The 26,909-nt window shown below is 41.6% G+C and overlaps 1 protein-coding gene across 2 annotated transcripts; it reads right to left on the bottom strand.

The window, feature by feature from the left end:
* Positions 1-599: 599 nt before the first annotated feature.
* TPGS2 (tubulin polyglutamylase complex subunit 2) lies at positions 600-26,909 on the bottom strand. 2 transcript variants are annotated; one of them, XM_039842931.1, is made up of 7 exons: positions 26,539-26,907; positions 21,163-21,242; positions 14,810-14,897; positions 12,655-12,783; positions 4,351-4,464; positions 2,483-2,643; positions 600-1,500 (listed from the first exon to the last, which is right to left on the bottom strand). In XM_039842931.1, exons 1-7 carry the CDS (start codon positions 26,621-26,623, stop codon positions 1,270-1,272), a joined length of 888 nt encoding a protein of 295 aa, XP_039698865.1. In that variant the 5' UTR covers positions 26,624-26,907; the 3' UTR covers positions 600-1,269. The 2 variants fall into 2 exon arrangements, with proteins under 2 accessions (XP_039698865.1, XP_039698876.1); XM_039842942.1 differs by lacking the exon at positions 12,655-12,783 and having other exon boundaries at positions 26,539-26,909.

Here is a 26,909-nt window from a genome sequence, read left to right as displayed (position 1 = left end):
TCTTCACTGCTCCTTTATCAGAACTCCCTTCTGTCTACAGCCCTTTGAGGACCCCCACTGATTGCCTGATATAAAGGGCACCGTTGCTCTCGCGGCTCCTCTGCTGCTTCACTTGTGAAATCTAGAACTGAATCAGGACTGAGAATTCATTCAGGGGATCCACAAGTACTAAAGAAGATACCTGCCACTGGGAGATGACACGACATCTCAATTCCCCTCTGACCTTGCCTTGTCTTGGAGAAGCAGCCAAATGCTGGAATCTCTTATCTGGCACTGACGGTTCTCCCTTTGATTTGATCAGTTTTGGCAGAAAAAAAAACTCTGGACGACTAAACTTCAGCTACTGTCCTTGACAACTTGGTCCCTCTCTGACCTTTTCTGACACTCCATGAATTGTTGAACAGCTGTGAGTAGGAAGAGCAGGTGGAAAGCTCTTGTCAACAGTGACTGGTTTCATCAAATCTCTTTGTGAAGAGTCCTGCAAAGCAATGCTTGGGAGTTTGATTTTAGATAGCTGAAGTATAGCAGAATCACTTCTTAAAAAATAAAAAAACAAGAAAGATAATTTTGGCAAAAGTGCAAACATCACAACACAAAACTGACAGCAAGATACTTTATAGGAAACGGAAAAAAAAAGAGTATAGTGAAATTTGTGGTGAAGCATATAAAAAACATAGTTGTATTTTCAAGAGTTTTCACAGAACATTATGACCCACCAAATTAAGGTAGGTCATTCCTTAACAAAAGTTAATGGCAAAAATTAACCAATCTGAGGAAAAGCAGTGGAAAATATTCTAATGCAGTGCTGTCCAACAGACTTTTCTGTGATGATGGGAATGTCCCATTGTCTCTGTGCTCTGTGGAATCCACTACCAACTGAACACTGTAATGCCTCATGGGTCAAAACCAGTGGTTTCTTTGGGAGGACTTCTCTAACCACTGTTGAGGGGTATAAGGTTGCAGTTGGAAAGAGGAAAACCTTTAACAGATCTATTTGATCTCTTAAATAAGATCTAAAATTCTTCGCGGCTTCCAGAGGCAGGGGGTGACACAACCTGCTGTGGCGGTATGAGGGAGGGCTTTGGGGGAGACCTGAGCAGGCCCTTCCAACTCCTGGCTAATGCTAATAAGAGTGAAAGGCCCGGGATTTTGGTCACTTGGGAGGAGGCCTGTGGTTCCACACACAGAATCTGAGGCTTGGGCCATCCCTGGGGAATCTGCATGGAAATCATTGCTGTGGGGCTGGCAGGGAGCTGGAGATAAGGGTGCTCACTTCCGGACAGGGTTTCCAGAGCCTGAGGAGGCTTTAGAGGTGGAGGGAGGACCTGAGGGCCCTTTTTGAACACCTGCAGGCTGAACAGGCCCTTTCTTTTTGGGGACTAAGATCTTGTTCTTGCTCTTGAACACTCTGCTGGGATCCAGCCTGTTCACAAAGGAGTCAGTCTCTTCTGTCAGCAGGTTTGTGCTGTAGGTGATGGGTTTATACATGTTGAACCATTGCTGTAAGGCAGAATTGAGAGAGAGGGTCACAATCCAAAGGGGAAATGTCCTATTTATGCTCTTTAGTGGGGGTACGGGGTAGAGCTGGAGAAATGAGGTAAAGAGAATAAGTTTTTATGAAAAACTGCCTTGAAAGTATATTAGCACTTCCTTTAAGTGAAAGTGATGACATACATTGCTTTATGAAGTCTCATTACTTTAGGTCTCATGCAGCATGAGAACAAGAATCTGAGTAAACTTCCTTCCTTCTGATCTAGTGAGTCTTGAGCCTGGGATGCTAGGTCTCAAATCACCAGGAGACAGTGTCCTTCTGACTGTTCTGCCCTCAAACCAGCTACTGCCTATCAAGTAGATTTGGGAGAGTCTGTAATATAAACCAGGCACACCCATACTTTGGAATACTTCATATGACTAAAAAGGACAGCTCTCGACGTACTGATGGAATGAGCTCCAAGATGGAGTGTTAAGTGCAAAGTGCAGAACAATATGAACTATAGATTGCACTTGTGATTTAGAAAAAAGGAACCAAAAACAGTATGCGTGCATGCATGCTTTACATGCAATAGTGTATCTTGGTAAGGGTACACAAGAAGCGGTAACAGTGGCTGCCTGTGGGGAAGTGCATTTGGAGACTGGAGAACCAGGGAATAAGAGACTGACTTGTCAGTGTTCCTGTGTGCATGTAATGTGTAGCTAAAACCCACAATCAGACCTAAGCCCCCAATACAATGTAATTAGAAAAAATTCCCCAGGTGATTCTGAGGATCAGCCATGTTTGGGAACCACTTGTTTAGGTCAGTATAAAGTGAGGTTGTCTACCTACAGTGGAATCACCTGCCTTGCTTATTAAAAATGCAGGTTTCTTGACCCCATCCCAGATCTCCTGAATCAGATGGTGAAGCTGGAAATCTGCAGTTTAAGCATTTCCTCAGAAGATTCTGATACATCCTACAGTCCGAGATGATAGGTGGTCCTCCCTTACCTTGGCCTGTGGGCTAATGCCATAGTTGGTGAAGGCATACTGCCACTGGGGCAGGCCCAGGTGGGTGATGAGCAGGCGATAATAGGCAGTAAAGGTCTCTGTGAGAAAATGCCAGTATAATGCTCTGTCCAGGAACCAGATCTCGGTGTCTTTCGCTAATGCTGAAATAGTAAAGTAAATAAATGAAGGGATGGCTTAATACATTTTTCCTTTTATCTGTAAAACCAATATATACTCATGTTAAAAAATATTCGAATAGTAGAGTGTATGTAAAATATAAGTACAAGTTCTCTTTCTTCCCTTCTAAGACCTCAGTCCCATTCTCCAGTGACCACTATTACCAGTGGCTTCTTTGGTATTCTTTTACAAATTCTTATTTATTTTCTGATTGATTTATTTTTTATGGTGACTTTGGTTAATGAAATCCAATAGAAGGGGTCAAATATGTGGTGACAGAAAGAAATCTAACTATGGGAGGTAAATACATAATGTAAATATATATATATGCCTGTTAAAATGTATAGTTGAATTTTTTACAAATTCTTGATCAATCAGTCCACTGACCTATCTGCTGGGCTTTGGCCATCTGTGCTTTAGGCTATCTAAGCCACATTTTTTCTGTGCAGAATCAGTACTTCCCCCTTCTTCCCCCCGGTGGATATATACTGTGTTCTCAGCTTTCTTGACTGGAGAGAAACTGAATGGCCCTGGCTTCCTGAAGAGGTCTCTGTCGGGAATGAGAAGTGCTGTGAGAACTCACCCTGGAGGAGGCCAGCTCAGCTCCCTCTTCCTGGGAATCCTGCCTATACCGTTGTGTGATGTCCTGGTTGAGCTGAATGAAGCAAGCACTGTCTTACCATGTGCTTCTGACCTTCCATTCTTACTTCTGTAGGTTTCTCCTAGTTCATCTCATGTCGAAGAGCTGTCACATCTCCCTAAGTGGCCTCCATCCTCCAGTCTCTTCCTCTTCTCAAACTCCTTGTGGTCACATATATTTTCATTGAATCCTGCCATTCTGCTAGACCTTGACACCCACTCTCTTCCAGTTATGTCCAAACTCCTACGCTTGGCTTTCAAAATTCCACACGAAGGGGGAAAGTTGGCCTTTTGGCTTCATCTTCTCATCCACAGATAAACCATGTGGCTCAGAAAACTGGAATGATTTGCCATTCTCCACACACTGGTTACATTTTCCCACTGCGTGACTTTTCCTCATGTCTCTTTGCTTCGATGCCCCTTTTACCCCACCAGCATGCCCCCCAAACCCACCCCGTATCTAATTCCTACCCATAATTCAAGATGCAGTTCAAAGGCTACTTCATAAAGATTCCTCCAGCTACAGACCATCTCTCTTTCCCCAGAGGTAAGGTAAATCTTGGTGTATCTTCTCACCCCTACCAAGCAGACAGCTGTGTGAAGAAGGCTAGGCCAGGGGGTGGCCACTGCTTAAGGTACCAGAGTCTACTTCTTTTGATTTCCTATCTGGGGTCCTGGAATGAGGTCTAGTAATTCAGGTTTTTATTGCTGTTACCTGGCCTACTTAAAGAAGTACAGAAGAAACAATGTTTTTCCTGGATGCTTTTCTAATATATGAGCCTGCTGGAGGAGTTATAAACAGAATGACAATTCTAGTTTTTATTCAATGATCGTAATCCTATTATTTTGCAATAACTCACAAATGATGATAGCTTAAAAAGACTCTAGTAATTCGTCTAGAGGGGGATGCTCAGAGAGGTCTTGGCACCTCAAGAGACCTGGTGGTGTCTCAGGAGGTCAGGGAGGAATGTGTCTTTTGTGTGAAGGCTGGAAAGCAAGGTCGGCCAAGGCCGTGCCCGAACTGTAGGATCATGCATGTCAATGATTCTTACCTGGTTTCCCTTTTTTGTAGACAAGGCAAACCTTCCCATTCCCATTGCAAGAATCCAGCTCAAATATCACACTGCGGGAATCAAAGTGAGGCTTCTCTGGCTGGTTCTCACTGGCTGCAAAGCAGAAGTTAATAGTAATGTTCAAACATACTCAGCTCAAACTTATTCATCCAGCTTTGCTAGGATGAAAAAATAGGGGCAAAGAGCCTTATTGCAGACATACTCTTAAATATTATTTTCAAACATGGGCTAAATGAATTCTGTGCTCTAAATGCCCTGGATCTTATCCATGGTCTAAGACTTCTGTCTGGGATACCCGATTACCAACACAGTGTCATGGCATGTTGGGGAAGGTGGCGTGAGGAAAATGAACTGAACTTCTTGGGAGTGGGATTACATAAAGGCAAATTAAACTTAATGAACTGATGTTGACATAACTTTTTTCTTCTTCTCAGATAACTACTTTTCCCTCATTTACAGGATTTCATGATTTTTTTTTTATTAGAACCCCTTTTCCTCAGTCTAAAACGTACATATTTAATTATAATGTTATCATTAGTTGTGTTATAATAATGGTAAGTCTGGCTCAGTTAGAAATACCTTCCTAGAAATTATGGAGTAACAGAAGAAAGATAAATTCTTAGAAATGGAAGCATAAGAAACCTCTCCTGCTTCTTTCCTTACAGCTGTTATGCAATAAAGATTCGTGTTAGTGACTGGGATGGAGAGTTTACAAACCTAGGAGAGACTGGATAAAACAAACTATATAAAAATATTTCTAATTTATATGTACCCATAAACATAGATAATTTTACATAAATGCATAAAAATTTAATTTCTAATTAAAAACATGTTTTGTTTTGTTTTGTTTTTTTAACATAGCTTTTCCCTCCCCTAGAGGTTATACCTTCATATTCTTCTTTATCTCATATGGTCCTAGACAGACATATAAGTATATATTTAAATTCTGTTAAGAATATTTGTCACATAAAAATGAGATATCACATACATTATATCTGAATTTGCTTTCTGTGCAGTAATACCATGTGGAAGGCCCTCTGAGGCATTTGGTATAATTCTTTTTAATGGCTGCCTGATAGTCTGTGGGACCAGCAGTACCCTAATTTATCTTATTCACCTTTCATTATTCTGCTGCGAATGCTACAATAATCATCTCTGTATTTGTACTTATGTTCTGCTGTTTTCATTACAGGCATACTTCGTTTTACTGTGCTTCACTTTATTGTGCTTCTCAAATTGAAGACCTTCAACCAGCAGGAAGATTGACTCACTGAAGACTGAGATGATGGTTAGCATGTTTTAGCAATGAAGTATTTTGTAATTAAGGTATGTACATTTTTAGACATAATGCTGATGTATACTTAACAGACTACAGTATACTGTAAACACGGTTTTTATATGCACTGGGAAACCAAAAAATTCCTCTGTCATTGAGTCCTGTGAACTCAAGCTGTCTTCATCTAGCTAGGCTCTTAGCTTTGACATTTCAACTCATGGAGTGCAGTAGGTTCTACTTAGATTCCCCTCCCGAGTACACTGTAGACTGGAGACTCTGATAATAAACTATAGTTCACTTCATTTGTTTCCTATTTCTCAGCTCACTGTCCTTTGTTGCCTGATAGTCAGTGTCTTGAAACTCATTGATTTATATATTTTTTGTTGTTCCAGGTAGAAGGATACACCTCATCTCTGCTAATGCATCATGGATGAAACTGAAAGTCTGGATGGGAGGGTCCCACCAAGTTTAGCAGTCCTGACTGATGCTGACTGAGATCTGCCCTTAGGTGAAAAGTTATAACAATAGGAAACTCATTCAGGGTGGTTCCCTTTTGCCACCTGCAGATGCCACTCCAGTTTCTGCTTGTTTTTGGTGTTCCTCCAGTCCTTTTAGGTACTTGTTTTAAATTTTTTTCCAGAGTTTATAGAGTATTATTGGCATAAGTCTAACAAAAGGGAGACTGCCAATACCAAAAGCAGAAGGACAATATTTGAATTATTTTTCCTCCAAATCTGCAACGTCACTGTTATTAGTTCCTCTCTGGAATTTTGGTTTGGTTTTATCTCCATATGTACATTAGCATATTGTTTTATAGTCTCTACCTAATAATTTCACCCTTGGGAGTACCAGTGAATCTCTGTTACTTGTTATTTGTACTGGTTCTTGTTTATGGTGTATTTTTTCATTTTCTATTAGGAATTATTTTTTGAAAAATCATTTATAAGAACAATTTGAGTTGTAGAATGTTATCTTCCTTAAGGTAGAATTTTCTTTTTATATGACAGCTTTATACTGAGACATAATTCACCTACCATACATTCACTTATTTAAAGTGTGCAATTCAATGTTTTTTAGTATATTTACAATCAATTTTAGGACATTTCTCTAGAATGAGCTCTTGTTTCTTTCTGCCAAGTGCCTGAAGAGATTAGTAATCTGGAATCAATTTAGTCCAATTTGGGGATTTAACATTTTCTGGGACACTCAGATGCCTTACACCAGAGCTTCAGTCCATGTAAAAAGTGCTTACTTCTGGTTTATTCTGTCTTCTAGGGTATGGAACCATCACAAAGGTAGGGTAGTTTTTATGGGTGCCATCTTCTGTAGTTCCTGGATTCCATTTTATTCCCCTAGTGTCACATATGGGTCAAAAGGAATCCCAAATGTCGAGCCTCTTCTCTGGATTTGTCTTCTTCTAGATGTTTATCTGGTACTACCTCGTCATCTTTTTAGCTCTTTGATGTTTTTAGAAAGATGATTTTTTACTTTGCCCTGACTTTTCAGCTGTCTTCACCAGGAAGGCTGCTCTGAATTAGCTATCTGCCATTACCAGGAGAGGATATCTCTTCATCAGTTTAAGTATGTTCATGAAAATAACACAGATGAGCTTTGCTTTTTCTATCAAACTGACACTCTGTTTTTCAAAAGAGAAAAGTCAATCCCAGCATATTCAATATGACTGTTTTATTCTCCTTTATGTTAGTTATTTTCTTTCTTCTTTTCCTTTTTTCTAATGTGATTCAACATTCCCTATATTAGGTTGGAGATTTTAATGTAGTTTTTTTTTTTCTTTAGTGGTTATCTTCATTTGTTTGCATGACTGGATTCATATGACTCTACACTTACTTGAAAACAATATACCATTATTTCCCTAACCAAGTGTGGTATGTAGAATTCTAAGATGGTCCCCAAGATTCTTGCTTGTTGGTATACAGACCTTATACAACCTCCTTCCCTTGAGTGTGGTCAAGACTTGTGAATATGACATAGTAGTCATCCCTTGATTGGGTAACATTATGTGAAATTCTGTTGTAGCAGAGTGGAGAGAAATTTTCCTGCTGGCTGAGAAGTAAGTTGCCAGAGGGTCATGTGGCTAGAATATGAGGGCAGCCTAAAGGAGCTGAGGGTGATCCCTGGCCAACAGCCGGCAGGAAAACAAGGTCTTAGTCCCACAACTGCAAGAACTGAATAAGGCCGACCACCAGTGAGCTTAGTCGAGGCTCCTGTGCCACAGATGAGATCACGGCACCAGCTGACACCTTGATTTTAGCCTGGTAAGACCCTAAGCAGAAGACTCTGCTAATCTATAACTGAATTCTTAACTCATGAAAACTGTCAAGATAATATATTTGTGGTGTTCTAAGCCATTAAATTTGTGGTAATCTGTCAATAGAAAACTGATAAGACATTCTTGTTTCTTTCAACAAGGTGTACTATTTCTTCTCTACAGTAGGATGAAATCTTCCACTTTTTGCTTTTTTTCCTCTTTAGTCCTACATTTTCTACTATGTGGACCCCTGGAACATTTTTTGTATTAATTGTTAGGGCTTCTGTAACCAAGTCCCACAAACTGAGTGGCTTCAACAGAAAAAAATTGTTGTCTCGTGGTTCTGGAGGCCATAAGTCCTAGATCAAAGTGTTGGCAGAGTTGGTTCTTTTTGAGGGCTGTGGGGAAGAATCTGTTCCATGGTTCTCCCCTAGTTTCTGTGGTTTACTTGAAACTTTTAGTTTTCCTTAGTGTGTTGAATTACCACCCCATCTCTGCCTTCATCTTCAAATGGCATTCTTCCTATGTCTCCGAATTTTCTTTCTAACCCATTACACTCTTACTTTTTGCCTCTCTCCTTTCTTTTAGGTTTAACTAAGACAGAATAGTATGTTTTGAAATTTTCCTTGTACTAGGTCCTCTTTTTTATATATATCCTTATGTAAAAGTTATACAACACATTCCTAGACGTTATATTTTTTTGTTTTTGCTGTTCCAATTGAGTATTTCCCACTGCCTTGTCTTCCAGATCACTGAATCAGTCCTCTGCTTCATCTAACCTGCTGTTGATTCCCTCTAATGTATTCTTCATCTCAGTTGTATTGTATTCTCCATTTCTGACTGTTTTTTTTTTTTTTTTATGATTTCTATCTCTTTGTTGAAGTTCTCAATAAGGCCATCTATTCTTCCCCTAAGTTCATTGAGCATCCTTATAACCAGTGTTTTCAACTCTGCATCTAGTAGATTGCTTGTCTGTATTTCATTTAATTTTCCTGGAGCTTTGTCCTATTCTTTCATTTGGGACATGTTTGTCTCCTCATTTTGGCTGACTCCCTGTGTTTGTTTCTATATATTAAGTAGATCTGCTAAGTCTTTGGGTCTTGGCAAAGTGGCCTTACATAGTAGGTGTCCTTCGGGGCTCAGTGGCACAGTCACCCGGGTCACCCAAGCAAGGTGTTCCAGGGGTGTCCCTTGTGTGTGTCCTCCTGTTGTAGTTGAGCCTTGATTACTAATGGCATGTCTATGGACAGAGGTGACCCTCAGGCTGACTGGCTCTGAGGGCCGCCTGTGACTACAGCGGAAGAGCTTTAGTGCAGGGGCTGACTCTATGGAGCACGAGTCACTTTTGCGTAGCTCTGGTGCCAGCTAAGTCCACCACTCGCGTGTGTCATTTGTGGAGCTGGCTGGGTGGTACTCTGGTGTGGTCTGAAACTGGACACTGGGTGTGTTGGTTCTAGAGTCTCTTGGGAGTGGAGCCGGTGCCAAGGTCAGCTGCTCTTGTGTTGAATGTGGAGGAATTTGGGAGAGGCTACACTTGAACCAAAGCTTGCTGCCACCTGTGCCAGGCTTGAGACCCTTTAGTGGGCATCATGATGCGAGCTGAAGCCAACCACCACATGTGCCAGGCTTGTGGCTGCTTAGTTGAAGCTATGTTCCAAGCCAAGACTAGGTGCCACTAGGCCAGGCTTGGGGCTATCTGATGGAAGTTACAATGCAAGCTTATCCAGGTCTCCACTTATACAGGGCTTAGGGCCACTTAGCAAGAGGTACAGGGCACAACAAGGCCAGCCGCTGCTTCTCTGGGGTTTGTGGATCCTTGAGAGATTTTAGGCAAGTCTGCAGTGTGAGCCGCAGTAAGCGCCTTGGGTGGGGCGGGGTCTCAGAGAATCACTAGGGCAGAGCAAATAGCGTTAGCCAAGTTAACAGAGACTCAGATTTGGTGCCCATCTGTGCGGGCTGGCTGTGTGAAGAGAGGGTTCAATGAAGGAATGATGGTGCCTACCAGCATTTCCATCCCAGGAGAAAGCTGCTCTGATCCCTGCCCTTCCAGTCCCGAAGCTAGTCAATTTAGTTCCGCCCATAAGTCCCTGGTACTTTCTGAGCTGCTGTCCCGGTGCTGGGGCTTAGAGTGAGTGAGTTGTGAGCAAGAAAGGCCCTACATGGGTCCCTCAAGAGGACAGCCTGGGTCTCCAGCAGCCTGCCTCTCACTTGGAGGTAAAATCCCTGCTGATTTTCACAGCCAGATGTCATGGGGACTCCTTTTTCCTGCACTGGTGCCCTGGGCTGGGGAGCCTGGTGTGAGGCTGTGACACCTTGCTCCTCAGAGGGGACCTCCACAGCCAAGATATCCCCCCCAATTTTTAATCACCACACATGGGTGTGGGACTAGCCTGTTCCGCATTTCCACCCCTCTTACCAGTCTCGCCAAGTCTTTACATCCTTATAGACTTCTGTTCAGCTAGTCTTTGGGTGGTTCTCGATGGCTGTTCTCTAGTTTAGTTGTTATTCTGAGGTGGGGGGAGGAGGCGAGTAGTGTTTACCAACTCTGCCATCTTGACCTGAGTCAATACACACAAACTCTCTTTCATTAAGAGATTCACTAATCCCTTGTTTTCCTTCTTTATGTATCCACATTTAGAGATCACCATTCAGTTTTGTTGTTTTTTTTTTGTTGTTGTTTAAAGTATTTATGTTCCTGAAGTTTTATACACACTTTAATAATTGTCTTCTGATAATCTGAGAGTTGTGTTTGATCTGCATATCCAGGACACTTGATTTTCACTCCTTCTCTATCAGAAACCTGTATATACTTTTTCTAGTTTCCACTGTTGCAGGTGAAAAGTCTGATTATTATTACTTCAAGAGTAATTTATCTTTGCGTAGAAACTTTTCCACATCATGTAATGCCTATGTATTTGTTTTCTCATGAATCAATTTGAGTCTAGGAAAGCCCTTTCAATCTGCAGAGAAATATTTTTATAAGTGTTATTTATTGCCTTTCCATTTTTTCTTTTTCTCTTTACTGGGTACCTATAATTTCAACGGAAGGTCTTTTGGATTTATTTTCTATTTTCTTACCCTACCACCTTTTCCCTCATAATTTCCTCTTTCACATTTATGTGTCTGTGTTTTTAGATATTTCTTGCACTTGATTTTTCCAACTACTAAATAACTCAGGTCTCAATGTTTATACTCTTCAATTCCTTTAGTCAGTTGTTTAATTCAGAATCTTTACTTTTTTTCCATAAGAAGTCTTTGTGCTACCTTAAATGTCCTTAAGTGTTATTCTTCTTTTTATTTAGGGTTTAATCTGTGTCCTTTAGTAGTTTTATTTCTCTGGTTGTATAATCTGATACTTCTTCCAGACTGCTGAGTCTCCAGAATATAGTCATTATTTTTCTATTTAGGCTTAATGAGATGTAGGTCTAGCTACTGGACTATCACAGAAGCATGAACCCAGCAAGTGCCAGAAGGCCAAGTGGTTTTTATCCCCATGAATGCAGGACGATGTGGTCTCTACTGCTAGCTCAGTCCTTTGCTGAGGCCTATTGAAATCATCTCTGGTATCTAGTCTATCTCTACTCTTCCAGCCTTAAGAGCAGGGAAGACTCAGTCTGCTTACTTACCTTCTTTGTCTTTTAGGAGTCAGCAGTCCCCAGCACACATATGAAGTCAATGTGACCTTTTTCCTACCCTTGAGAATTCCACACATCTCAGTGGCAGCTTTTCCCAGGGGCCATCATTTTCTAGTCTTAGCTGCTGGACTCCTCCTACTCTTGTTCAACAGCTTGTCCAACTGAAGGAGAAAGGCTTGCAATGGTTCTCTCTGCCAAGGCTTCAATGAACCCCAAGGCCTTAGCACTGGAGATACAAGTTGCCTACTCAATATTCATCCTCCCTTTCTTTTCTTAAACTCCAATTCAGTTTGAGGAGGCAATCAATACTGCACAGCTAAACATACCTCCTCAGATTCCCTTTCAGCTATGGGTAACCTTTTGACTCTGTTCTGGCCAATGGCTGTTGGGAGGAGCTTCTGAGAAAACTATTGTTTTCTTGATAAAAGGGAAAGATTCTGCCAAGAGACAGTTTTTTGTTTGTTTTTGCCCTTTACTCTTCTTTTTCCTATCTGGAACATAGACTTGAAGTTTGGGGATGGAGCCTAAATTCCTCAGCCATGAGGATGAAAACCATACCCAAAGGCTGGTGGTATACCAGGAAGCCAGAGGGAGACTTTATCATAGACTTTCTCAAAGAGCTACACTAGCCCAGTTCCAGATTTCTTGTTATGAGAAAATAAACACCTATTTAGTTTAGACATTGTAACTGGGTCTCTGCAGCCAAATACAATTCTCACTGAATAAGTCTTTACTTGTTTTAGTTGCTCAAAGTTTTTAGTAGCCATTTGAATTATTGGCCATTTCAATTAGAAGTGGCAAAGAGCCTGGAGGAAGGAAGCTGCATTCAGACTGCCGTGCTCTCAGAAACCTCTTGATACTGAAATGTTTTGTGAAGTTTAATCTGTAACATTCATCCACTTACCAAGTATTCATTCAGTGTGCCAAGCACTAAAGTAGGTGCTAGAAACAAAGATCCCAATCCTGGCATTTTCTTCATAAAAATTTACTAGAGGCTGTTTTTACTTTACTCCCAACAGTCCTGAGAAGCCATGCATGGGAAGGGTTTGAGGGAACATTTTACAGGCTGATTTCTAACTCAAAGCAGAAGTTCCCCCAGGTACCTTCTTCTGTATCATCCTCCAGGTCTGCCAGAGTTGGTGCATTAGGAAGTGAGTACATGGAAGACTGGTTGAGCTGAGTCAGTTTTGTGATGCTGTTAATTGCCATGCTGCCCAAAGGAATAGTATGCTCTACGGGAACATTAAAAAGGAAAATTACATGGAGTAACAGCCTAGTTACCACGGTCATCAGTAGGACTTCTGCTTAAGTGACCTAAGCCCAGCTATTGTTTGATTCCAGGGCTGAGGAATCTGATGGAAAGTGGAGGGAAGAGAATCAATGCACAACATGTTCTAAAGCATTAAACTTTCATGCGAAAAAAGCAACGGGGACCATGGGTGAAGAGTCCTCACTACATGTGTTAGGGCAGGGTATCAAAAAAAATTTAAAAAAGGGTTGCTCAAAAGGAACTGGGAGATCTAGGATAGCGGCCCTGATTAAGTCCTTTGATGAGCAAAGGACTTAAAAACGTTTTTGCTCCTCTTTCCTTGCATGAAGGGTTATACTTTCCAAAGGAGTAACAGCTTTGATTATATAAATGACCCCTTCTACTCTTCTTGTTATAAGCTTTCACGATGGAAAGTATCTCTCCCTCTACTTCATATTTCCTTATTCAGTGCAGAGAACCTGGCAGACTGCTTGCTTGAATCCAGTCTTCTGTGATGAGGGTATAAATAAAAAACAAGTAGAGTGTACATTTTCTTTATCTATTATACAGAATCCTTGTAATATAGGGTGGTGGACATAGGATGGCACACAAAGACTTAGACATCTGACTGCTAAAAAACTAGAATGGCTGAGGCAATAAAACAGCCGGTATATAGATCAGGGGACATCTAAGAAGACCACTAAAGAGGTAAACACCAGAAGCTGCCTCTGCTAGCTTTTCTGTTACTGATTTCAGCTATCCAGTAAGGAATAGGTATGGTAATGGACATATAGATAGGAAGATGGGTTAGGAGGATTAAAATGGAAAAGTATTGTAGTAATGAAGAGGGACTCATTCATAAAACCTTCATGGAATGTTTCTTTTCTGAGACAGGCTTGTGAAGGGGCTAGCATATCTGTGACGTGGGCAAAGGAGACTCTGACAGTCAGTCTAGTCTCTGTCTACTCTCTGTTGCTACAAACTCCAAAGGCATGGCCATGCTACAAAGGAGGGTTCTCATATTGGTGACAAGAATGGTTTCTAGGTCACTGGAGGAAATGACTCTAAGCTAAAAGTTCATGTTAAATGCTCAGTAGTAAGCTATAAAAAGTGCCTCTGCTCATCTGTGAGAAACAGGACAGCTTTGTTAACACCAAAAAAAGGGAAACTCAGGAGGCAGAAGCAAAGGAGGGGAGAAGTCGGTTCTCCAGATTTACTGTGCAACAGAAGTTACTACATTCTCACAAACAGCATGGAGAGGTACAGGGTGCTTCCCAAGGACCAAAGTAGGTCTGCGGATGTGGCTGGAGTCTGAAGGCAATAAAGGCCTCCTGGAGATAGGGAAGTCTGTGCCAAGAATGCGCTGGACTCCAGTGGCTAGACCAGGATTTCCTAGCCTCTGTCTACATAGTACCTGAAACTCTGACATGCACCAAGTAGTGAGCTCCTACATCTGCAACACAAAAGCCTGTCCTAGACATATTTAATACTAAAGATAACTGCCCGCAAACCGAGGTGGTTGGTGACTTAGGCTGAGAATCTGTGAAGGAGAGAAGGAAAGGCTCTGTCTGGTCTGAGGGTCAGAGCCCTGGAGTCTTCACTATACTGGGAATGAAGGAAGGAGCTCCTCTTATCACCACTATCGGCCGTCACTGCAGCGCACCCTGAGGACACTGCTCTGAGGTAGAGTCCTCAGAGGCTTTAAGTTTGAGGTGGCTCAGGATTTTTGTGTAGTGAACATTTTTTTCCTCTACCTCATTCTAATAGGAGGCCTCTAAATTGAGCTTCCAGTTAAGTACTTGGCTGGACTCTGGCACAGGCAGGGGCGGGTGTGTGTGTGAAGCAGTGATACTGTTAGCTCTGGTCACAGCTTCCGGAAATTGTACTTTTAAAGAACCTAGGAAAACCATCCAGATTCAAAGACTCAAAAGTTGTAAAGGCCCTCAGAGTTGTCTCATCTAACCTTTCAGGCAGGGAAAGGTACACCTACAGCAAAGGGGCTGACTCACCATCTAGCTTCACACTCCATGTCATGTGGAAGCCATTGGTCATCAAGTAAAAATTCTTCACATCCTCAGGTAGCACACAGTTGTTCTTCTAGAATCACAAAGTAGCTGAGTGTTAGGTCAGGGCTGGGAAAGAGGGCACAGGGCTATGCCTCAAAGCAACTGGGACACTGCTGTGTTTCAGATACCCTGAATAGGAAGACTGTGATAATTATCTACAAACTCTATTAAAGAGTTCATGGTCAGAATGGCAACATAGGAGGCTCCTCAACTTACCTCCTCCCACTGACCCCCAAATCCACAGCTACATATTTAATAATTTCCTCTGAGAGAAATCCAGAAGCTAGCTGACTGACTCCTACATATCAGGCAAACAAGAAGAAATTCAGGTTGAAATGGATAGGAAAACTTGGTCACAATCTCACCATAAAATATACCCTTGGCAGAGTGACACACACCTGGAAAGGAACTCACAACTCCCAAATTCTCCTTGAGGAGCAGTTTAGACCCCACATCTGGCATCCCAACTTTTAAGACTTTCACCTGAGAGATGAATCCCCCAAAACATCTAGCTTTAAAACCCAACGGGACTTGGGTCTAAGAGACTCACAAGGCTATAGTGGACTAAGAGACAATTCTTAACGGGCTCACATGGACTCGTCGTGGTTATCCTTCCAGTGCCCAGTGCAGAGCAGACTGAAATCATACATCTGATAATGGGTTGTTAATATCCAAGATATATAAAGAACTCATACAACTCAATAGAAAATAAACAATATGATTAAAAAATGAACAGAAGAAGACGTTTTTCCAAAGAACTTATACAAATGGCCAACAGGTACATAAAAAAATGCTCAACATCACTAATAATCAGGGAAATGCAAATCACAACCACAATGAACTATCACCTCATTCTGTTAGAATGTCTATTATCAAAAGGACAAGAAATAACAAGCGGTGGTGAGGACGTAGAGAAAAGGGAACACTGGTGCACTGTTGGTGGAAATGTAAATTGGTGCAGCCACGATGGAAAACATTATGAAAGTTCCTCAAAAATTAAAACTAGAACTACCATAGGATGCAGCAATTCCACTTCTGGGTATTTATCTGAAGTAAATCAAATCACTATCTTGAAAAGATACCTATACTTTATGTTCACTGCATCATTATTTACAATAGCCAAGATGTGGAAACAACCTAAATATCCTTTGATGGATGAATGTATAAAATGTGGTACATACATGCAACAGAATATTTAGCCATAAAAAAAGAAGGAAATCCTGCCATTTGCGGCAGTACGTATGGACCTTGAGGGCATTATGCTACATGAAGTAAGTCAGAGAAAGACAAATCTGTATGATCTCACTTATATATGGAATCTAAAAAAAGAAAAACCAAACTCATAGATACAGAAAACAGATTGGTTGTTGCCAGGCGTGGGCGGGGGGGGCAAAATGGGTGAAAGTGGTCAAAAGGTACAAACTTCCAGTCATAAAATATGTCCTGGGGATGTAAAGTACAGCATGGTGACTGTAGTTAACAATACTATATTGTGTATTTCAAAGTCGCTAAGAAAATATCTTAAAAGTCCTCATCACAGGAAAAATAATTTATAACTGGCGATGGATATTAACTTACTGTGGTAGTCATTTCACAATACATACATACATCAAATCGTTATGCTGTGTACCTAAAACTAATACCATGTTATATGTCAATTATATCTCAATAAAAAATAAACAAAAAGTCTAGTAGGCACTGGGTATGCAAATCAGAGGTCACCAGTTTGATTTCTATTTGCCTCACCTGATAAGGCAGAGTAGGTGTCTGCTCTATTGTGATAAAGCCTCAGTGGAGAGCTAGCTGGAAAAGGGGCTGCTCAAGGAAATAAGCTGAGGAGCAGTCTTAGAGGAACATGGTGAGAGAGGAGGTCTTAGGCAAAGTTTGGATGACGATGGAGCAAGGCAATCACAACCAAAACTTCAGACTCATGCTCTTAAATTATTTTCTGAAACAAATTTTTGGATAAATGAAAACATCTTAAAAGTAAGAGTATATACTTCTAGAGCATTTAATGCTATAAACCTAATAGTTCTAAAAGTTCTTAGAAAATAAAAAAGTACAATAGAATAAAAACATATATTTCATATGAAGAGCAAATCATCCAAACTTACAATGGAAAGAAATAGCTTAGCATCCTTTCAGGAGGTATTAGGAGCATGCCCTAAGTTCTAAGTAACACATCTGTGCACATGCCTGATGAGCCTTCTCTAGCCAATCAAATCTTTGGAGAGAGGATGAGTTCTCAAATTCCTTTCCTGGGCCTCTTAGAATGACTTCTTGTCATGTTTATATAGGTAGAGGGGCAATATGTTAAGTCCATCCTCACTTTTGGTATATTGGACACTTTTGAGATGTGATATTGAACAATGCTATGTCAAGTTTGCTTTAGGTCATAGTCAGTCAGTTCCACATACCCAAGGTATGGGGAAGTTAGAGTACAGCAGGATGATCTGAGTTTACTTCCCAATTCTGCCCACTAGCTGAGTGACTTTGGGTATTGCTTAAACTCTGTGAATCCAGGTTCAAGAATAATCTCTATGACTGAGTCTACAAAACACTAGAGGTGGGAAGGGGCGAGAGCATGGCAGAAGGAGAGAAGACTGGGTAATTATTATGATTTTAGGGCACAATATCTTCAAGAACTACAGGTGAGAAGCAAATTTCACGCTTGCAGATGATTTTAAGCAGTGTTTTTATATTACTAAATAGACGACAGTTGTCATTTTAATCAAACAGGTTTTTCATTTTCTTGATCTAAGAACTAAAATATGCTTTCTGGTCAGTTTTTGTTTTACCTCTCTTCACTATCTAGTTCCCAATATCACAGAAGTGTAACTTAAAGGATTCTCTGACTCCTTGGGCTAACATATTTTCCTACTCTATTTGGAGTTTAGGGCTTGCTCCTAGTGCTTCCTGTATGGCACATCATCTGTTTTCAGAAAGAAAACGTGTGCACGCAGAATGCCTTTCTCCCACCCTTAGACACTAGCACAGGAAGCCTACAGGTATCTGTGTTCTGACAAAATCTTTGCTTCTTCTGTCACCCCAAAGGCCAGCACCCACTATGAGATTTTAGTCACTAGTGCCATCTAGTGGTGGAGACAAGGAAACTGTCTATCAGCCTTTCTTGACCTGGATTCCATGAGATCCCAGCTGAGAAGGGCTGGTGGCATTGTTCATCTCTGAAAATTCAGTAGTGATTATAACATTTATTATGGTATCAACTTCAGTGAAGAAAAAAAAAAATTGGTATTATTTTATACTAGTATTTTAAAAAATACTTGGAATTCATAAAAATAGGGAAAAAAAATCAGTGAAATCTAATATTTAATACATTTCAAATACTAATATGAACATACAAAATGTCAAGTAAACCAAGCTCATAAAAAATATTAAGCCTGCATTGTCATTTTCATATAAATCACTGGTGGCTCTGGCTCTGCTGCTTCCTTGCCATAGACCTTACTGCTTGACAGCCAGGACTATGGCTGGTCCTGCAGTGCTCTTGTCCCTTCCTTCTGAGTGGGGTTCTCAGGGTACCACTTTTAGGTGGCTCCTCTGCCCTGGTGAATTACTGGGTTATGCCATTTTAATCTCTCTCCTGGCCAATCTGGAAACAGACTGCTCTTCGCCAGGAAGCAATCTGCCCACTTCAAAGGGCTTCTCCCTGCCCAGTTCATGCTCAGTCTTTATTGAGGGCATGGGGGGAATGAAAAAGAAAAGGAAGACGGCAACTTGCAGAGAGTGAATGGAAGAAGGTAAAAGGACTGGAGAGAGCATTTACAGAGAAAGTCAGGAAGGGAGAATATTGCTTACCAGTGTTTAAAATAAGTATGGCATTGACATGATGTTACAATCTGTGTATCCCGATGATGATTCTGTCATATAATTCCCAATTTTCAGTATTGTTTTTCCTTCTCCTGAGGAGGCTATCTACAAAAGTTTCTCTAAACTAGAAAGAGTCCACCACAAGCTGTGTTACCTTCCTCAGTTGATGAACTTAAACCACTCTGATGTTTTGGGATCAGCTTGATTCCAAAAAGGCCTCCCGAACACTGCCTTGAGGGAGGGGCTAGGCGTCATCCACTGTGCCTTCTGCTCACCCTACTTCTGGGAATCTTGTATCTGCTGTCCTTCCTTTTCAGACCACTTCACCAGGCAAGGGCAGCGGGCAGCAGATGTGGGATCAGGCTAGCAAAGGGGCTACACCATGGAAATTAATAGGTGCTTGTCCATGCTGGGCAGGCTCTCCATGAGGCCATCTGCAACCACAGCCAAAGGAAGGGTTGCCCACGATGCCCATCAATAAGGAGCACGAAAACCTCACTGGAAACGTGACACAACGGGGAAAATGCATCTATGGAAACTCTTCTTGGGAAAGGCAGCCCTGGTAGTGGAAGGAAAACCAGAATGGGCGGTGGATGGGAGGGGTTAGACCGCCCCCACCAGCAGAATTCTCAAAAATATTCTCATACTCCCTCCTCAGGTGAGGGGAAAGATCTGGTTAACTAGAACCTTTTATCTTGGTGAGTGGGATATGAAAGTTTGGGGACAGGGCTGAGTTGCTTAAGACTCAGAGGAGAGGCAGCATACTCTTCCTCAAATCCTTCCTCCCCACAACCATTGGTCTCCCTCTAAAAATGCATGATGAAAAAAAATATAAATATATGCCTGTCTGGGGCACCACGTGTCTTGGTGAAGCTCTGTATTTGGCAGACATCGGCCAAGACAACACAACAATACCTCCAGGCTTAACTAGTCACCAGGATTGTACAATTGGGGATTTTGGTGGGGGCACCCTTTGTACCTATAGCCTCCTTGCTTCAGAGACAGTGGCTGTGGTAGCCTCACTGTCCAGATTGAAATTAAGGATTGCTTATGAAAATGAAGCTGAGTAACCTTGCAAAAGTTCTACACTCTTTCTGATCTTTGTGTTTATCTAATTCACTCATTCATCCAACATTTATTAAGTGTCTGTTATAGAATAAATACCAGGCTAGGCACTAAAAACAGGAATGAGAAAAGGTACAGAAGAGTCTGTGGCAGACACATAGGCTGCTTATTCAAATCCACCTTTCTCTTCTTCCTCCTGGACAGAACTCTCAACGGCTTGGCTGCCAAGGGCAAGAGTGTCAAGGTGTTGCCCTCCATCAGAGGGGCAGTCTGGCAGAGTAAAAATTCAGGCTCTGCCACTCGGTAGCTATGTAGCCCGAGACAAATTCCTTAGCCTCTCTGAGCCTCAGTTTCTTCATATAAAACACAGAGATATCAATATTTCCTTGCAGGATTCTTATGAGGATTAAATGAAAAAGCTTATGTGTTATGTGTTAGCAGGCACTCATTATATGGCAGAGTAACTTCTTGTGCCTTAGTCAAATCCATTTGCTGCTACTTAACCACAATGATTTTTCCAAAACGGAAATCTAATATCCAAGTTTCCCACTTAAAACATTTCAATGCCTCCCCTTTGCTCCCAAGATAAAGAACAAACTCCTGATGATCTAAGAAGTTTTATATTTCCTGGTCTTTGTCAACCTCTTTCCCTTGCTATCCTGTGCTCCGGCCACATGAACCTTCTTTATGCTCCTGGAAAATGTAATCTTTCCTATCTCGAAGCTTTCACACAAGCTGAAAGCCCCTTCTTCCCAGATCTCATCTACCTGGTTAACAACTTCTCAAACTTCTTTGGGAAAAACATTTCCTACCCTCCAGACTAGGTAAGGCCTCCCAACAATGCTCTTTTGCAGTCTGCTTTGTAATTATTCTTGCAATGATTTATACTAAGTCTTAGTAAGGTCAAGCAGTAAGAAACTGGGCCCTTTTTGATTATCACTGATTCCCCAGGACTGAACAACAAACACAATGCCTGGTCCATTTTAAAGGCTTAAAACTTTTGCTGAATAAATGAATGAAAGTTTAGAGGGTAGGGAAGCACTGGCTATTAATCTAGTTAGTACTTCTCTGCCACACTTAACCATGTTCTGCCCAGCATGCTTATTAACTTTTAATTTTTCCTTTCCTTGCTGGATTTTTAGTTTTTAGTAAACAACTTCGAATGTTCCACTGCCTCCATAGGATAGGCTCAGAGGAGGTGCTCTACGCCGGGAAAATGGTATGGAATGGAAGAGAGTGTTAAGTGGCCTAAACGGGAATGGAGAGAAGGGTGAACTCTACATTGAAGGCAGTTTGGCTTGAGGTAAGAGTAGGTTTCCTGCCCTAATTGTCCCTTCTTGGGGGCATTTAAGTTGACCTCTCTTTGTTGGAAGGAGAGGACTGAACAGGGCAACACTTACTTGTTCCCATGAAGAAATCATATGACGTTCAGCAGGTGCCTTTTCTAAGATGGTCACTTCTGTCACACCCGGGGATGATTCTGAAAGAAGAAATAGGGCATCTGTAGAGCTGCAATTGACCGATTCTCACACATTTCTACAACAGAGGTTGACCAATGGTTGATGGCTGCTCTAGGAATATCAGATTCCTCTGAGGAGCATTTATTACCCATGATAAAAGCAGGGAAGAACTGGTTGTTCCTTCAAAGGCACTCAGTCCTATAACCTAGGACCTAGTAGTCTACCTCATAAAAAGGACATTACCAGAATGCCACCTATATTCAGTCACTGCTCAGTCATTCAGCTTGTTGAACAAAAATCAGAGATTCTAATTCCTACTGATTTTACACTGAACTTCTCAGTGAGCTAAGTCTATACACTTACGACATAATGAAAAGGAGTAACAAACAGCACCTCATTAACTTTTAAAAAACATAAAACTTACTTGGTAATTCTTCTTCTAATTGAAACCCATCTTCTACTTTGAGGTCCAGGATTTAGAAGCTAGGCTAACATGAAAAATGGTCACTGTAGATGTAATTAAGATTAAGTTATGCTGGAGTAGGGTGGACCCCTAATCCACTTTGACTGGCGTCCTCATAAAAGGAATAATATGTGAAGAGATATGCATGGCCACGTGAAGATGGAAGACTGGAATGATCCATCTATAAGACAAGGATCACCAAGCAAACAGCCAGAGGTGAGGATCCTTCTCCTCCAGGTTTCAGTATAAGCATGGCCCTGCCTTGGTTTCAGACTTTTGGCTTTCCAAACCATGTGAGAATAAATTCCTGTAGTTTTAAGCCACCCAGTTTGTGCTACTTTTCACGGCATCCTTATTATATAGTCGTCCACCTTTTCTCTGCGTGATATTGTGTACATTGTTCTGTTTTGGGCCATGATCACTGCAAGTCTAGATGCTATCAAAGCCATAAAATCTCCCTGTTCTGATCTATCCTCAGCATAACAGCAGAGGATCTTCCCCATACCTACACTTGTTTCCTATCAGATCTTATTCAGTTCTCCTTTTGGTCTGGAAGATAGGGCCCTTATTATACCTGTTAGAGTTTTATCTTCTACCCCATTGTCCAAACCCTCTGTTCCAGTTGTGTCAGTTTATTCATTGTCTCCTTTCCTCTATCTCCCAAAAATCGAATCTGTACTAATCTTTGGTCATGTAAGAAATATACACACCCAAGCACATCCATGTTTTCCTCCATCTACCCAAGTCCTACCCATATTTTAGGGCCATACTAAAAGTTCCACCTTTCCACCTCCTTCCATTTCAGATGACTCTAGCTCACAGTGATCACTTTTCCCAATATCCTATCCCATTGCATACTGGGTCGGGGCCACATATGTTTACACTTACTTATTTTTTATTTTGAACTATATATTGGTTATTTTTTATGAGAGTCCTAGGCATACTGTAAACAGGGAATATATTGAAATAAAGCTTTTAAATCTCCAGGCAAATAAGGCAAAGACTTCTAGTTTGAAGTGGTTCACAATTCTATAATTATGCCTGTACCCTTTCTATGCATTATAAAGGTTCCTCCGAGATGTCAAAAAACCTTAATCTTGGGGTGTAGCAACAGCCGAGTTGAGGAGCTAAGAATTCTGGACTCCTCCTATTCTAGTCTTGCTTTATGCATTCACTAGTTGTATGACCTTAGATGAATCTTCACTTCCCTTTGCATTCAGTAAGGCAAGATTTATAACAATACTTCTCTTAATAAAGGAAGCAGAGGAAACAGAAATGACGGTACTTTGGAAAAGCAAAATATCCTATACATACAATTTTTCTCCTGCCTTCTGCTTGGTGTTCTTTCTAAGATACTGGGAAGCATAGTAGTGTGGTAGAAAAACACTATGAGCTTCAAGCCTGGGGTGAGTCCTTGCTGTGCCTCTGGCTGGTTAGGGTGGAAGACCCTGTCTGTCCCTTTAGGGGTGGTCCCATTTGGAACTGTTCAACCAAAGCTAAGATAGTGAATGACAAATATTATTATTCACATTTTACAACAAAGACATTGAGGCTGAGAGGTTACGCCACAAAGCCAATTCTCTGATGCCTAATATGGGTCTAGTTGAGGAATGAAGTGTTTATGTGCAAAAGTCATTGCATCCCAATTGGCATAGCCCTTTAGAACAATTATCCTATGCAAATGCAGAGTCTAACTTTAATCAGTTTTGGCAACCTAGCACTCCACCTGCAGTTGGACAGAAGAAGACAGCATTCTTTGCCAACACCCATCTGGTTGCATCCTGATGTCCTCCGAGTGCACCCACAGGGGCATCTAGTGTCGGGGGTTGCAAGAGGACACATACACATAATGTAAATGCCTGACATTAAGCTTTTGATTGCCGAGGCATCATTTCAGATACATTCATCTCGAATAAACAAATTGCCAGCTGTATGACACAGCTACTAGCTAAACAACTAGATAAGGAACCAGGTCACCAAAACCCATAAAGTTCCCTTTTAGAAAGCCCTGGGTAACCTGGATAACTGACTGCTTGAATGATCCTCCATCCCCCGTTTCCTTTCCTGTGCCCTAATTCCCATTCTTATGTTTTAAATTTGCCAATAAAGACTGAATCGTAAAAACCCTTGCCACCCCACTCTCAGACCCTAATAAAGGCAAGTTCTCATTTTTATCCTTTCCTTTTCCCTTCCTCCCTTCTTTCCCACCTCTCCCTGCCCTTCCCTCTTCTTGCCTAACTGCCCTGACTAGACTCTTCAGTACAATGTTAAATATAAGCGATAAGAGGAGAATTCTTATTGTACAGAAAAGAGTGAAGATAGCAGTCTTGACACAGCAATCTTTAGGAACGCCAGCTGGTAAGGCTGGCTCTTGGCTGGCATCTGGGAACTTAGATTTCAGGAAGGTTCCCACCATTCCCTGGTAAAAATGGCTCACTGTGCCTAACTGTTAGTACAAACAATAGCGTTTATGCTGAATATCTGCTTTCCTTCTGGGAGTTTGGAATATACCAGGTAGATACTAGGTAGCAGATACCTAAGTGACTGATTTCCAATAAAAGGTCTGGGCTCCTATGAGCAGGTGAGCTTCCCTAGCAGACACTGAACATATGTTGTCACATGTTTGCTGGAAGAATCAAGTGTGTTTCATATGATTCCAAACTGAGAGGACTCTTGAAAACTTGCACTTAGTTTCCTTGACTTCTCTACATGCACCTTTCCCTTTGCTGTAAGTCACTGCACGACTACCTCCCAAGTTCTATAATCTTCCCAGCGAGCCATTGAACCTGGCGTGATCTTGGAGAATCTCCAAAACATTTGTCTTGTTCCTAATTTTAATGAGAAAGCATCCAAATTTCCACCATTAAGTGTAGTGTCAGCTGTATGTTTTCATAGAGCCCTTTATCAGGTTAAGGAAGTGATTTCCATTCTATATCTTCTTTCTAATTTGTTGAATTTCTTTTTTTAATCACAAAAAGGTGTTGGACTTTGTACTTTCTCTGCATTTGTTGACATGATTATGTGATTTCTGTCCTTGATTCTATTAACAAGGTGCATTACATTAATTGATTTTCATATGTTAAACAAACTGTAAATTCCTAGGCTAAATCACATTTGGTATATAATCCTTTTTTAATGTTGCTGAATTTGGTTTGATAGTTATTTCGTTGAGGATTTTTAAATGTTTGGTTTTCGATAGAAATGTTGTAGTTGAGGAGTTATTTCATTTTTTTTAGGAATGGGATTTTGGGAGTTTGCTTACCACATACCCATAGCTGACTTCAGCAACCTTGACTTTTAAAAAATCCTCTTAAGATATTATCTTTTCAAAATAAAAAAAAAAGTGAAAAAAATAATTGATTTTCAATTTGTGATTATTAACTTGAAATTATGATGATTTGATTAAATTTCTAAAGAGAATGTTTTATAGGAGGCTAGATTCACTATACGTTTAATTATCAAAGTTGTTTAATTCCTTAGGTAGATTTTGCCTTTTAGTGTTGTCAGTTTGCCAAAGAAATGCTTAATAGATAGGATATATTAAAAGTATAAATGAAATTTAAAATGTTTACAGTCATTTAATTATTTAGGTCTTTATATTTAACTGACAGCTTAAGGGAAATTTAATTGTCTTGACACTTGAGTAGATTAAACATTAAACAAAAGAAAATAAATTATTTATAGAAAAATTCCTAGATTTATAAAGAGGGAAATGAAGTATGCCTGTGGAATAGCAAGACCTGCCTGACTAAATCCAGGAGTATAAGTACAGGGCAGAAGTTTGGATATGAATGAGGAGATAGGATATGGGTGGTCCTGATGATTAGATATCTCCTTGCCCTACTCCATAACTTCATTTCTAAAATTTATCACTTCTCCCAAACTCGTCATGGTGTCGCATGTTTCATTTACTGTTTTAGGCACAGGGAATTATAGGCGAGAACAAGACAAGGTTCCTATCATCGTGGACTTCTATTACAGAAAAGAGAGAAAATAAGAAGGCAACCAAATAAATACATAATTTCAAGTAGTGATAAAGCCATGAGGATAAAAAAAATGTGGGCTAAGGGTCATGGTACAGAAGCTGGGATTTTTAATTATAAATGTGATGGTAAGCCATCAAAGCGTGCTATTAGGCCAGCTTAGTCTCCCTTTCTCCTTGGTTATCTGGCTAACTCCCATTTGTCTTGCAAAATCTAGGACAACCCCGTGGGTCACATTCCTTAACTCCCCAGATAAGGTCAATCACCAACTCATGTGTGCTGCTTCAGACCAATATATAGATTACTGACGACCTTTCACACTTCTGGGGACCTAGTCTTTTGATTTTTTCCCACATAAATGTGTTTTTAATTTTCTAGCCCCGGAGTCTAACATAGAGATGGGTGCTAAGTAAAGGTACAATAAAAGAAAAAGACCCATTTAACAGTGCAAGGCTATACTGCTACACCGAGGCGCGTGGGCGTTGTTGCCGGGGAGGTCGGCCGCAGCATCCCCCCAGCTCTCTCTGTGGCCAGGGGACGGGCGTGGGCTTCAAGGATACTCCCTCTACCAAGAATGCCTCTTGGGAAACTCAACCTCCCAAATGTCAGGTGCCTGCTGTCTCTTTGCACGTTTCTGCCCGCCTTTACCAGGCCCTGCGGTGGGACCTCAGGTGGGAAGAACCTTTGGACTTCCCAGCTCTCCTTCTGAACACTCCCGGCAAACGTTCCCCTGGCCTAGTCACGCACCCCGCTCCCCTTCTCTCCCTTAACAACGGAAGTCTCAGCAGCATTGCCCACTGGCATTCAGTGTCCAGCGTCAGGCCGCTCGGTCCCGCAGCTGCCTTCTCCCCGGGTCACCGCCCCACTCACCCAGGATGCGGGTGATCCCCAGGGTCAGCTTCTCCAGGTGCGGCTTGCTACAGCCCACCAGCGGGGGCGGCGACTCCTCCTGCATAGCTCGCGTAGCCGCTCCGCGCGCCGCCCGGGCTGCGGCGGGGACCCGGCGGGGTAGCCCGGCGGGCCGCAGGGTTGGACACCGCCTCCGAGCCTCGGCCGTCGAGCTCACGGCATGCCGGGAGTTGTAGTGATCGGAGCCTGAGAACGAGGCGCGGCGGGGATGGCGGATCCAGGCTGGTTTGGGAGTAGTAGTTCCGTGGAGCTCTCCTTCCGCGGTCCGCGGCTGATCCTTCACACCACGCCACGGAAACACAGCGCCTCCTCCGCCCGGACCCTCCCGCCCC

Source organism: Pteropus medius, unplaced genomic scaffold (genome assembly GCF_902729225.1).
Source record: "Pteropus medius unplaced genomic scaffold, Ma_sr-lr_union100, whole genome shotgun sequence".
Classification (NCBI taxonomy): domain Eukaryota; kingdom Metazoa; phylum Chordata; class Mammalia; order Chiroptera; family Pteropodidae; genus Pteropus; species Pteropus medius.
The sequence above is the reverse complement of the archived record's forward strand: the minus strand, read 5'-3'. Positions and strand labels throughout refer to the sequence as shown.